The following is a 15,123-nucleotide window of genomic DNA, read 5'->3' as shown; positions in this document are numbered from 1 at the left end:
TCCCAAACATAAACCCCAAGATATCCAATCAAACTATGAGGTAGGTAGTGATCAGAAGGAAGGGGAACTCAGATATAAAGCAGGAGACGGGGGGGGGGGGAAAATGCAGGAACAGCCATAAAGACTTAGATGCCTATATACTAATGCTCAAAATATAAGGAATAAACAGGGCAAACTTGAATTTAAATATCCCAAAGGTACTTTTTCAGGAGGCAACTGGACTTTCTTGTTTTTCCTTTGAAGATGTTTTGCTTCTCATCCAAGAAGCTTCTTCAGCTCTGACTGGATGATGGGGAAAGAAAAAACAAGAAAGTCCATTTGCCTCTTGAAAAAGCACCCTTGGGACAACCATGACCTGGATGATTGAGAATCTCCATAGACATTTGAATATGAAGAGCCGAGGTGGCGCAGCAGTTAGAGTGCAGTACTGCAGGCCACTTTAGCTGACTGTATTCAGCAGGTCAGCGGTTCAAATCTCACCGGCTCAAGGTTGACTCAGCCTTCCATCCTTCCGAGGTAGGTAAAATGAGGACCCAGATTGTTGGGGGCAATGTAAATATATATATACATTGCTTACTAGTGTACACCGCTTAGAGAGTGCTTGCACTTAAAGCGGTATATAAGTCTCATAAATAAATAAATAAATAAATTTAAATAACTAATGAAATGAATAAACAATTACTGGAAAAACTTTTTTCATTATTAACACTACTTACACTCTTCAAGGTTGAAATCATTAGGTGCCTTGGCTGACCATAATCTCATGGTATTAACTGTATTGTTCTTGTATCCTGGAACGGGTGTATCATAAGGCATGGCAAGAACAACCTAATATGGAGCAAGAGGTCAAATAAAGGTGGGCTAACACAGTGACATAAAAATGATAACAGCCTATAACTAAAGGGCACTGGAATTGATGTTCAAGTGTGTCTTGCCCATTTTGTTTAAAAAATGTGATTTACAATTCTAAACAGCCTAACTTAATATACAATAACATGAGAAAAATAAAAAATAATAATCATATTAAACAGCAAAATAGAACCTAGTACAATGATGGCAAACCTTTTAGAGACCGAGTGCCCAAACTGCAACCCAAAACCCACTTATTTATCGCTGAGTGCCAGTTGAGCGTGGCCCACTGGGTGGGCATGGCTGTGGTGGTCATGGCAGACTGGGTAGGTATGGCCACCTCGATGTTGCTCATGGGGAAGGACACCTGTGGGGGCAAGTCAGGAGGAGATCCAGGGGGGCTCTGGCAGGTGGGGCAGTGGGCAGAAGGCTTGTCCTGTGGGGTGAGGTGAGGCAAAGCATGGCAGGGTAGGGGTGCCATTGTCGCAGGGCAAGGCGAGGCAGGGGCTGGGGCACACAGAGGCCAGCGAGCACATGGGGGCTGACAGTATCCGTCAGCAGCCACAGCCGGCCGGCCCCTCGACCGGCACACTCTGGGGCTCTGCAGCCTGCTGCCAGCAGTTCAGAGAAGCTGCCTCTGAGCTGGACAGCCGGCCGACAGCGGAGGAAGCGATGCAGTGGGTCGTGCCCGAGAAAAGGAGAGCATGCGAGGCCAAGAGGAATGGGACGGGGGGAGGGAAACCATCTGTGCTAGGATGCATCCCACCACATGGGACCTCAGCGAGTTAGCAGGGGGCTGGTTGAAGAGGGATGGTTGCCACCTCCGGGGCATGGCGTGCGTGCCCATAGAGAGGGCTCTGAGTACCGCGTCTGGCATGCGTGCCATAGGTTCGCCACCACTGACCTAGTATCATCAAAATTAAAGCATTCCCAACAGAAAAAGCAGAGGAGAAAAGAAGATAATTCACGCCTCTCTTTAACCTGGCATTTAAGAAAGTTCAGAGCTGGAGCTCTGCAGGACTTGCTAGGAAAGCACTTGATAGAACAAAGAAGGATCTGATGTTCTTTAACCTTCAAAAGAACTTGGCGCTCAGTCACACGTTATTAAATGAAGCTTTCAGAGAAGACTGTTCTTTGAAGGGGCTGGAAGTGAACTTAATTATGTAATTCTCTCCACTCTTGGCAGTTTAGCAACCTTAACTTTCCTCTCTGAGTCTCCATTATCTCCTGAAGAATGTCTTTGTTAGCAGAACAAAAACACCACTAGGTTCATGCAATTCAGAGCTATTCCAAAGGGCCTTGTGTGATTCAGAGTAAGCTACAACAAAATCCCCAGATCCCTCCACCCCATTCTCTGTCCTCCTCTGCCCATTTTACTCTTTGGTTCATGGTGACCTAACCCTAACCCTAATTGGAATTTTCCTCCATTGCGATTTTCCCATGTATTTTACCAGGAAACATAGATAGGGCAGGCTAGAAAACTCAGTCCCGTCCTAACTATACCTAAGCACTCTGAATTTGTTGGCCCATTTTCCTCTAGCAGTTCATGGTGTCCTAACCCTAACCCTAATTGGAATTTTCCTCCAATGGGATTTTCCCATGTGTTTTAACAGGAAACATAGATACGGCAGGCAAGAACAGTCAGTGCCCTCCTAACCATACCCAAGCACTCTGAATTTGTTGGCGATATCCATTTTGCGCTAGGAGTTCATGGTGACCTAACCCTAACCCTAAGTGGAATTTTCTTCCAATGGGATTTCCCCGTGTAATTTACCAGAAAACATAGATAGGACAGGCTACCAAAGTAAGTGCCTTCCTTACTATACCCAAGCACTCTGAATTTGTTGGCGATGTCCATTTTGCTCTAGGAGTTCATTGTGACCTAACCCTAACCCTAAGTGCAATTTTCCTCCATTGGGATTTCCCCATGTATTTTACCAGGAAACATAGATAGGGCAGGCTAGAAAACTCAGTCCCGTCCTAACTCTACCTAAGCACTCTGAATTTGTTGGCCCATTTTCCTCTAGCAGTTCATGGTGTCCTAATCCTAACCCAAATTGGAATTTTCCTCCAATGGGATTTTCCCATGTGTTTTAACAGGAAACATAGATAGGGCAGGCAAGAACAGTCAGTGCCCTCCTAACCATACCTAAACACTTCTAATTTTTTCACGATGTCCAATTTACTCTTTGGTTCATGGTGACCTAACCCTAACCCTAATTGAAATTTTCTTCCAATGTGATTTCCCTGTGTATTTTACAAGGAAACATAGATAAGACAGGCTAGAAAAGTAAGTACCCTCCTAATTATACTCAAGCACTCTGAATTGGATGGCGATGTCCATTTTGCTCTATTAGTTCATGGTGACCTAACCCTAACCCTAAGTGGAATTTTCCTCTAAAGGGATTTTCGCATGTATTTTATCAGGAAAAATAAATAGGGCAGGCAAGAAACGTCAGTGCCCTCCTAACAAAAACCCAACTACTCAGAATTCGTTGGCAATGTCCATTTTGCTCTATTAGTTCATGGTGACCTAATCCTAACCCTAAGTGGAATTTTCCTCTAAAGGGATTTCCCAATGTATTTTATCAGGAAATATAGATAGGGCAGGCAATAACAGTCAGTGCCCTCCTAACCATACCTAAACACTCCAAATTTTTTGGCGAGTTCCATTTTGCTCTATGGTTTCATGGTGACCTAACCCTAACCCTAAGTGGAATTTTCCTCCAAAGGGATTTCCCCATGTATTTTACCAGGAAACATAGATAAGACAGGCTAGAAAAGTAAGTGCCCTCTTAACCATAGCCAGACACTCCAAATTTGTCGGCGATGTCCATTTTGCTCTAGGAGTTTATGGTGATTTAACCCTAACCCAAAGTGGAATTTTCCTACAATGGAAAAATAGATAGGGCACATTAGAAAAGTCTGTTCCCTCCTAACCATACCCAAGCAGTCCGAAATTATTGGTGATCCTCATTGTGCTAGATGTGTACATACTGACATAACCCTAATCCTATTTGGAATTTTCTTCCAATGGGATTTCCCCATGTATTTTACCAGGAAACATGCTAGAAAAGTAAGTGGCCTCCTAACCATACCCAGGCACTCCGAATTTGTTGGCGATGTCCATTTTTCTATAGGAGTTCATTGTGACCTAACCCTAACCCTAAGTGCAATTTTCCTACATTGGGATTTTCCCATGTATTTTAACAGGAAACATAGATAGGGCAGGCTAGAAACATCAGTGCCGTCCTAACTATACCTAAGCACTCTGAATTTGTTGGCAATGCCCATTATACTCTAGGAGTTCATGCTGTCCTAACCCTAACCCTAATTGGAATTTTCCTCCAATAGTATTTTCCCATTTGTTTTAACAGGAAACATAGATAGGGCAGGCAAGAACAGTCAGTGCCCTCCTAACCATACCTAAGCACTCTGAATTTGTTGGCGATGTCCATTTTGCTCTATGACTTCATGGTGACATATCCCTAACCCTAAGTGGAATTTTCCTCCAATGGGATTTTCGCATGTATTTTAACAGGAAACAAAGGAAGGGAATGTTATAAGTGTCAGTGCCCCACTAATCATACACAAGCACTCTAAATTTGTTGTTGATGCCCATTTTGCACTATGAGTTCATGGTGACATAACCCTAATTGGAATTTTCCTCCAATGGGATTTCCCAATGTATTTTACCAGGAAACATAGATAGGACAGGCAAGAACAGTCAGTGCCCTCCTAACCATACTTAAACACTCCAAATTTTTTGGCGAGTTCCATTTTGCTCTATGGTTTCATGGTGACCTAACCCTAACCCTAAGTGGAATTTTCTTCCAGTGGGATTTCCCCATGTATTTTACCAGAAAACATAGATAGGACAGGCTAGAAAAATCAGTGCCGTCCTAACTATACCTAAGCACTCTGAATTTGTTGGCAATGCCCATTATACTCTAGGAGTTCATGCTGTCCTAACCCTAACCCTAAGTGGAATTTTCTTCCAGTGGGATTTCCCCATGTATTTTACAAGGAAACATAGATAGGGAAGGCAAGAAAATTCAGTGCCCTCCTAACGATACCCAAGCACTCTGAATTTGTTGGCGATGTCCATTTTGCGCTAGGAGTTCAGCGTGACCTAACCCTAACCCTAAGTGGAATTTTCTTCCAATGGGATTTCCCCATGTAATTTACCAGAAAACATAGATAGGACAGGTTACCAAAGTAAGAGCCTTCCTTACTATGCCCAAGCACTCTGAATTTGTTGGCGATGTCCATTTTGCTCTAGGAGTTCATTGCGACCTAACCCTAATCCTAAGTGCAATTTTCCTCCATTGGGATTTTCCCACGTATTATAACAGGAAACATAGATAGGGCAAGATAGAAAAATCAGGGCCGTCCTAACTATACCTAAGCACTCTGAATGTGTTGGCAATGCTCATTTTCCTCTCGGAGTTCATGGTGTCCTAACCCTAACCCTAATTGAAATTTTCCTCCAATGGGATTTCCCCATGTATTTTACAAGGAAACATAGATAAGGAAGGCAAGAAAATTCAGTGCCCTCCTAACGATACCCAAGCATTCTGAATTTGTTGGCGATGTCCGTCTTGCTCTAGGAGTTCATGGTGACATAACCCTAACCCTAAGTGGAATTTTCCTCCAATGGGATTTTCGCATGTATTTTAACAGGAAACAAAGGAAGGGCATGGGTGCCCTACGAATCATAGCCAAGCACTCCGAATTTGTTGGTGATGCCCATTTTGCAGTATGAGTTCATAGTGACATAACCCTAATTGGAATTTTCCTCCAATGGGATTTCCCAATGTATTTTACCAGGAAACATAGACAGGATAGGCAAGAACAGTCAGTGCCCTCCTAACCATACCTAAACACAACAAATTTTTTGGCGAGTTCCATTTTGCTCTATGGTTTCATGGTGACCTAACCCTAACCCTAAGTGGAATTTTCCTCCAAAGGGATTTCCCCATGTATTTTACCAGGAAACATAGATAAGACAGGCTAGAAAAGTAAGTGCCCTCTTAACCATAGCCAGACACTCCAAATTTGTCGACAATGTCCATTTTACTCTAGGAGTTTATGGTGACTTAACCCTAACCCAAAGTGGAATTTTCCTCCAATGGAAACATAGATAGGGCACATTAGAAAAGTCTGTTCCCTCCTAACCATACCCAAGCAGTCCGAAATTATTGGTGATCCTCATTGTGCTAGATGTGTACATACTGACATAACCCTAATCCTATTTGGAATTTTCTACCAATGGGATTTCCCCATGTATTTTACCAGGAAACATAGATAGGACAGGCTACCAAAGTAAGCGCCTTCCTAACTATACCCAAGCACTCTGAATTTGTTGGCGATGTCCATTTTTCTCTAGGAGTTCATTGTGACCTAACCCTAACCCTAAGGGCAATTTTCCTCCATTGGGATTTTCCCACGTATTATAACAGGAAACATAGATAGGGCAAGATAGAAAAATCAGGGCCGTCCTAACTATACGTAAGCACTCTGAATGTGTTGGCAATGCTCATTTTCCTCTCGGAGTTCATGGTGTCCTAACCCTAACCCTAATTGAAATTTTCCTCCAATGGGATTTCCCCATGTATTTTACAAGGAAACATAGATAGGGAAGGCAAGAAAATTCAGTGCCCTCCTAACGATACCCAAGCACTCTGAATTTGTTGGCGATGTCCGTCTTGCTCTAGGAGTTCATGGTGACATAACCCTAACCCTAAGTGGAATTTTCCTCCAATGGGATTTTCGCATGTATTTTAACAGGAAACAAAGGAAGGGCATGTTAGAAGAGTCAGTGCCCTACGAATCATAGCCAAGCACTCCGAATTTGTTGGTGATGCCCATTTTGCAGTATGAGTTCATAGTGACATAACCCTAATTGGAATTTTCCTCCAATGGGATTTCCCAATGTATTTTACCAGGAAACATAGATAGGATAGGCAAGAACAGTCAGTGCCCTCCTAACCATACCTAAACACTCCAAATTTTTTGGCGAGTTCCATTTTGCTCTATGGTTTCATGGTGACCTAACCCTAACCCTAAGTGGAATTTTCCTCCAAAGGGATTTCCCCATGTATTTTACCAGGAAACATAGATAAGACAGGCTAGAAAAGTAAGTGCCCTCTTAACCATAGCCAGACACTCCAAATTTGTCGACAATGTCCATTTTGCTCTAGGAGTTTATGGTGACTTAACCCTAACCCAAAGTGGAATTTTCCTCCAATGGAAACATAGATAGGGCACATTAGAAAAGTCTGTTCCCTCCTAACCATACCCAAGCAGTCCGAAATTATTGGTGATCCTCATTGTGCTAGATGTGTACATACTGACATAACCCTAATCCTATTTGGAATTTTCTACCAATGGGATTTCCCCATGTATTTTACCAGGAAACATAGATAGGACAGGCTACCAAAGTAAGCGCCTTCCTAACTATACCCAAGCACTCTGAATTTGTTGGCGATGTCCATTTTTCTCTAGGAGTTCATTGTGACCTAACCCTAACCCTAAGGGCAATTTTCCTACATTGGGATTTTCCCATGTATTTTAACAGGAAACATAGATAGGGCAGGCTAGAAAAATCAGTGCCGTCCTAACTATACCTAAGCACTCTGAATTTGTTGACAATGCCCATTATACTCTAGGAGTTCATGGTGTCCTAACCCTAACCTAATTGGAATTTTCCTCCAATAGTATTTTCCCATTTGTTTTAACAGGAAACATAGATAGGGCAGGCAAGAACAGTCAGTGCCCTCCTAACCATACCCAAGCACTCTGAATTTGTTGGCGATGTCCATTTTGCGCTAGGAGTTCATGGTGACCTAACCCTAACCCTAAGTGGAATTTTCTTCCAATGGGATTTCCCCATGTAATTTACCAGAAAACATAGATAGGACAGGCTACCAAAGTAAGTGCCTTCCTTACTATACCCAAGCACTCTGAATTTGTTGGCGATGTCCATTTTGCTCTAGGAGTTCATTGTGACCTAACCCTAACCCTAAGTGCAATTTTCCTCCATTGGGATTTTCCCACGTATTATAACAGGAAACATAGATAGGGCAAGATAGAAAAATCAGGGCCGTCCTAACTATACCTAAGCACTCTGAATGTGTTGGCAATGCTCATTTTCCTCTCGGAGTTCATGGTGTCCTAACCCTAACCCTAACTGAAATTTTCCTCCAATGGGATTTCCCCATGTATTTTACAAGGAAACATAGATAGGGAAGGCAAGAAAATTCAGTGCCCTCCTAACCATACCCAAGCACTCTGAATTTGTTGGCGATGTCCGTCTTGCTCTAGGAGTTCATGGTGACATAACCCTAACCCTAAGTGGAATTTTCCTCCAATGGGATTTTCGCATGTATTTTAACAGGAAACAAAGGAAGGGCATGTTAGAAGAGTCAGTGCCCTACGAATCATAGACAAGCACTCGGAATTTGTTGGTGATGCCCATTTTGCAGTATGAGTTCATAGTGACATAACCCTAATTGGAATTTTCCTCCAATGGGATTTCCCAATGTATTTTACCAGGAAACATAGATAGGATAGGCAAGAACAGTCAGTGCCCTCCTAACCATACCTAAACACTCCAAATTTTTTGGCGAGTTCCATTTTGCTCTATGGTTTCATGGTGACCTAACCCTAACCCTAAGTGGAATTTTCCTCCAAAGGGATTTCCCCATGTATTTTACCAGGAAACATAGATAAGACAGGCTAGAAAAGTAAGTGCCCTCTTAACCATAGCCAGACACTCCAAATTTGTCGACAATGTCCATTTTGCTCTAGGAGTTTATGGTGACTTAACCCTAACCCAAAGTGGAATTTTCCTCCAATGGAAACATAGATAGGGCACATTAGAAAAGCCTGTTCCCTCCTAACCATACCCAAGCACTCCGAAATTATTGGTGATCCTCATTGTGCTAGATGTGTACATACTGACATAACCCTAATCCTATTTGGAATTTTCTACCAATGGGATTTCCCCATGTATTTTACCAGGAAACATAGATAGGACAGGCTACCAAAGTAAGCGCCTTCCTAACTATACCCAAGCACTCTGAATTTGTTGTCGATGTCCATTTTTCTCTAGGAGTTCATTGTGACCTAACCCTAACCCTAAGGGCAATTTTCCTACATTGGGATTTTCCCATGTATTTTAACAGGAAACATAGATAGGGCAGGCTAGAAAAATCAGTGCCGTCCTAACTATACCTAAGCACTCTGAATTTGTTGACAATGCCCATTATACTCTAGGAATTCATGGTGTCCTAACCCTAATCCTAATTGGAATTTTCCTCCAATAGTATTTTCCCATTTGTTTTAACAGGAAACATAGATAGGGCAGGCAAGAACAGTCAGTGCCCTCCTAACCATACCCAAGCACTCTGAATTTGTTGGCGATATCCATTTTGCGCTAGGAGTTCATGGTGACCTAACCCTAACCCTAAGTGGAATTTTCTTCCAATGGGATTTCCCCATGTAATTTACCAGAAAACATAGATAGGACAGGCTACCAAAGTAAGTGCCTTCCTTACTATACCCAAGCACTCTGAATTTGTTGGTGATGTCCATTTTGCTCTAGGAGTTCATTGTGACCTAACCCTAACCCTAAGTGCAATTTTCCTCCATTGGGTTTTCCCACGTATTATAACAGGAAACATAGATAGGGCAAGATAGAAAAATCAAAGCCGTCCTAACTATACCTAAGCACTCTGAATGTGTTGGCAATGCTCATTTTCCTCTCGGAGTTCATGGTGTCCTAACCCTAACCCTAATTGAAATTTTCCTCCAATGGGATTTCCCCATGTATTTTACAAGGAAACATAGATAGGGAAGGCAAGAAAATTCAGTGCCCTCCTAACCATACCCAAGCACTCTGAATTTGTTGGCGATGTCCGTCTTGCTCTAGGAGTTCATGGTGACATAACCCTAACCCTAAGTGGAATTTTCCTCCAATGGGATTTTCGCATGTATTTTAACAGGAAACAAAGGAAGGGCATGTTAGAAGAGTCAGTGCCCTACGAATCATAGACAAGCACTCCGAATTTGTTGGTGATGCCCATTTTGCAGTATGAGTTCATAGTGACATAACCCTAATTGGAATTTTCCTCCAATGGGATTTCCCAATGTATTTTACCAGGAAACATAGATAGGATAGGCAAGAACAGTCAGTGCCCTCCTAACCATACCTAAACACTCCAAATTTTTTGGCGAGTTCCATTTTGCTCTATGGTTTCATGGTGACCTAACCCTAACCCTAAGTGGAATTTTCCTCCAAAGGGATTTCCCCATGTATTTTACCAGGAAACATAGATAAGACAGGCTAGAAAAGTAAGTGCCCTCTTAACCATAGCCAGACACTCCAAATTTGTCGACAATGTCCATTTTGCTCTAGGAGTTTATGGTGACTTAACCCTAACCCAAAGTGGAATTTTCCTCCAATGGAAACATAGATAGGGCACATTAGAAAAGTCTGTTCCCTCCTAACCATACCCAAGCAGTCCGAAATTATTGGTGATCCTCATTGTGCTAGATGTGTACATACTGACATAACCCTAATCCTATTTGGAATTTTCTACCAATGGGATTTCCCCATGTATTTTACCAGGAAACATAGATAGGACAGGCTACCAAAGTAAGTGCCTTCCTAACTATACCCAAGCACTCTGAATTTGTTGGCGATGTCCATTTTTCTCTAGGAGTTTATTGTGACCTAACCCTAACCCTAAGGGCAATTTTCCTACATTGGGATTTTCCCATGTATTTTAACAGGAAACATAGATAGGGCAGGCTAGAAAAATCAGTGCCGTCCTAACTATACCTAAGCACTCTGAATTTGTTGGCAATGCCCATTATACTCTAGGAGTTCATGGTGTCCCAACCCTAACCCTAATTGGAATTTTCCTCCAATAGTATTTTCCCATCTGTTTTAACAGGAAACATAGATAGGAAAGGCAAGAACAGTCAGTGTCCTCCTAAGTATACCCAAGCACTCTGAATTTGTTGGCGATGTCCATTTTGCTCTAGGAGTTCACGGTGACCTAACCCTAACCCTAAGGGGAATTTTCTTCCAGTGGGATTTCCCCATGTATTTTACCAGAAAACATAGATAGGACAGGCTACCAAAGTAAGTGCCTTCCTAATTATACCCAAGCACTCTGAATTGGTTGGCGATGTCCATTTTGCTTTATTAGTTCATGGTGACCTAACCCTAACCCTAAGTGGAATTTTCCTCTAAAGAGATTTTCGCATGTATTTTATCAGAAAAAAATAAATAGGGCAGGCAAGAAACGTCAGTGCCCTCCTAACAAAAACCCAAACACTCAGAATTCGTTGGCGATTCCCATTTTGCTCTATAAGTTTATGGTGACCTAACCCTAAGTGGAATTTTCCTCCAATGGGATTTCCCCATGTATTTAACCAGGAAACTTAAATAGAACAATCTAGAAAGTAAGTGCCCACCTCATGATACCCAAAAAACTCTGAATTTGTTGGCAATGTCCATTTTGCTCTAGAGGTTCATGGTGACCTAACCTTAACCCTAAGTGGATTTTTCCTCCATTGGGATTTTCCCATGTATTTTAACAGGAAACATAGATAGGGCAGGCTAAAAAACTCAGTGCCGTCCTAACTATACCTAAGCACTCTGAATTTATTGGCAATTTACATTTTCCTCTAGGAGTTCATGGTGTCCTAACCCTAAACCTAATTGGAATCTTCCTCCAATGGGATTTTCCCATGTGTTTTAACAGGAAACATATGTAGGGAAGGCAAGAAAATTCAGTGCCCTCCTAACCATACCCAAGCACTCTGAATTTGTTGGCGATGTCTATCTTGCTCTAGGAGTTCATGGTGACATAACCCTAACCCTAAGTGGAATTTTCCTCCAATGGGATTTTCACATGTATTTTAACAGGAAACAAAGGAAGGGCATGTTAGAAGAGTCGGTGCCCTACGTATCATAGCCAAGCAATCCAAATTTGTTGGTGATGCCCATTTTGCAGTATGAGTTCATGGTGACCTAAACCTAACCCTAATTGGAATTTTCCTCCAATGGGATTTCCCCATGTATTTTACCAGGAAACATAGATAGGGAAGGCAAGAAAATTCAGTGCCCTCCTAACCATACCCAAGCACTCTGAATTTGTTGGCGGTGTCCATTTTGCTCTATGACTTCATGGTGACATATCCCTAACCCTAAGTGGAATTTTCCTCCAATGGGATTTTTGCATGTATTTTAACAGGAAACAAAGGAAGGGAATGTTAGAAGTGTCAGTGCCCCACGAATCATACACAAGCACTCTGAATTTGTTGTTGATGCCCATTTTGCACTATGAATTCATGGTGACATAACCCTAATTGGAATTTTTCTCCAATGGGATTTCCCAATGTATTTTACCAGGAAACATAGATAGGACAGGCAAGAACAGTCAGTGCCCTCCTAACCATACCTAAAAACTCCAAATTTGTCGGCGATGTCCATTTTGCTCTAGGAGTTTATGGTGACTTAACCCTAACCCAAAGTGGAATTTTCCTCCAATGGAAACATAGATAGGGCACATTAGAAAAGTCTGTTCCCTCCTAACCATACCCAAGCAGTCCGAAATTATTGGTGATCCTCATTGTGCTAGATGTGTACATACTGACATAACCCTAATCCTATTTGGAATTTTCTACCAATGGGATTTCCCCAGGTATTTTACCAGGAAACATGCTAGAAAAGTAAGTGGCCTCCTAACCATAGCCAGGCACTCCGAATTTGTTGGCGATGTCCATTTTTCTCTAGGAGTTCATTGTGACCTAACCCTAACCCTAAGTGCAATTTTCCTCCATTGGGATTTTCGCATGTATTTTAACAGGAAACAAAGGGAGGGCATGTTAGAAGAGTCAGTGCCCTACGAATCATAGCCAAGCACTCCGAATTTGTTGTTGATGCCCATTTTGCACTATGAGTTCATGGTGACATAACCCTAATTGGAATTTTCCTCCAATAGTATTTTCCCATCTGTTTTAACAGGAAAAATAGATAGGGCAGGCAAGAACAGTCAGTGCCCTCCTAATCATACCCAAGCACTCTGAATTTGTTGGCGATGTCCATTTTGCTCTATTAGTTCATGGTGACCTAACCCTAACCCCAAGTGGAATTTTCTTCCAGTGGGATTTCCCCATGTATTTTACCAGAAAACATAGATAGGACAGGCTACAAAAGTAAGTGCCTTCCTAATTATACCCAAGCACTCTGAATTGGTTGGCTATGTCCATTTTGCTCTATTAGTTCATGGTGACCTAACCCTAACCCTAATTGGAATTTTCCTCCAATAGTATTTTCCCATCTGTTTTAACAGGAAACATAGATAGGGCACATTAGAAAAGCCTGTTCCCTCCTAACCATACCCAAGCAGTCCGAAATTATTGGTGATCCTCATTGTGCTAGATGTGTACATACTGACATAACCCTAATCCTATTTGGAATTTTCTACCAATGGGATTTCCCCATGTATTTTACCAGGAAACATAGATAGGACAGGCTACCAAAGTAAGCGCCTTCCTAACTATACCCAAGCACTCTGAATTTGTTGTCGATGTCCATTTTTCTCTAGGAGTTCATTGTGACCTAACCCTAACCCTAAGGGCAATTTTCCTACATTGGGATTTTCCCATGTATTTTAACAGGAAACATAGATAGGGCAGGCTAGAAAAATCAGTGCCGTCCTAACTATACCTAAGCACTCTGAATTTGTTGACAATGCCCATTATACTCTAGGAATTCATGGTGTCCTAACCCTAACCCTAATTGGAATTTTCCTCCAATAGTATTTTCCCATTTGTTTTAACAGGAAACATAGATAGGGCAGGCAAGAACAGTCAGTGCCCTCCTAACCATACTCAAGCACTCTGAATTTGTTGGCGATATCCATTTTGCGCTAGGAGTTCATGGTGACCTAACCCTAACCCTAAGTGGAATTTTCTTCCAATGGGATTTCCCCATGTAATTTACCAGAAAACATAGATAGGACAGGCTACCAAAGTAAGTGCCTTCCTTACTATACCCAAGCACTCTGAATTTGTTGGTGATGTCCATTTTGCTCTAGGAGTTCATTGTGACCTAACCCTAACCCTAAGTGCAATTTTCCTCCATTGGGTTTTCCCACGTATTATAACAGGAAACATAGATAGGGCAAGATAGAAAATCAGGGCCGTCCTAACTAACCTAAGCACTCTGAAATGTGTTGGCAAATGCTCATTTCTCTCGGAGTTCATGGTGTCCTAACCCTAACCCTAACTGAAAATTTTCCTCCAATGGGATTTCCCATGTATTTTACAAGGAAACATAGATAGGGAAGGCAAGAAAATTCAGTGCCCTCCTAACATACCCAAGCACTCTGAATTTGTTGGCGATGTCCGTTTGCTCTAGGAGTTCATGGTGACATAACCCTAACCCTAAGTGGAATTTTCCTCCAATGGGATTTTCGCATGTATTTTAACAGGAAACAAGGAAGGGCATGTTAGAAGAGTCAGTGCCCTACGAATCATAGACAAGCACTCGGAATTTGTTGGTGATGCCCATTTTGCAGTATGAGTTCATAGTGACATAACCTAATTGGAATTTTCCTCCAATGGGATTTCCCAATGTATTTTACAGGAAACATAGATAGGATAGGCAAGAACAGTCAGTGCCCTCCTAACCATACCTAAACACTCCAAATTTTTTGGCGAGTTCCATTTTGCTCTATGGTTTCATGGTGACCTAACCCTAACCCTAAGTGGAATTTTCCTCCAAAGGGATTTCCCCATGTATTTTACCAGGAAACATAGATAAGACAGGCTAGAAAAGTAAGTGCCCTCTTAACCATAGCCAGACACTCCAAATTTGTCGACAATGTCCATTTTGCTCTAGGAGTTTATGGTGACTTAACCCTAACCCAAAGTGGAATTTTCCTCCAATGGAAACATAGATAGGGCACATTAGAAAAGCCTGTTCCCTCCTAACCATACCCAAGCACTCCGAAATTATTGGTGATCCTCATTGTGCTAGATGTGTACATACTGACATAACCCTAATCCTATTTGGAATTTTCTACCAATGGGATTTCCCCATGTATTTTACCAGGAAACATAGATAGGACAGGCTACCAAAGTAAGCGCCTTCCTAACTATACCCAAGCACTCTGAATTTGTTGGCGATGTCCATTTTTCTCTAGGAGTTCATTGTGACCTAACCCTAACCCTAAGGGCAATTTTCCTACA

At 42.0% G+C, this 15,123-nt stretch overlaps 1 protein-coding gene across 1 annotated transcript in view; it reads right to left on the bottom strand.

Moving 5' to 3' along the window:
- PYGB (glycogen phosphorylase B) overlaps nt 1-15,123 on the bottom strand; it is an 84,331-nt gene that overhangs the window by 26,464 nt on the left and 42,744 nt on the right. Inside the window, exon 6 of the mRNA XM_039320870.1 lies at nt 717-828. Coding sequence (XP_039176804.1) covers nt 717-828 — 112 coding nt within the window. The remainder of the gene's footprint in view (nt 1-716; nt 829-15,123) is intronic.

This window comes from Crotalus tigris, unplaced genomic scaffold (assembly GCF_016545835.1).
Source record: "Crotalus tigris isolate CLP2741 ecotype Arizona unplaced genomic scaffold, ASM1654583v1 scf7180000023713.2527936, whole genome shotgun sequence".
Lineage (NCBI taxonomy): Eukaryota > Metazoa > Chordata > Lepidosauria > Squamata > Viperidae > Crotalus > Crotalus tigris.
Note: the sequence above shows the minus strand (reverse complement) of the source record. Positions and strands in the feature narration are given on the sequence as shown.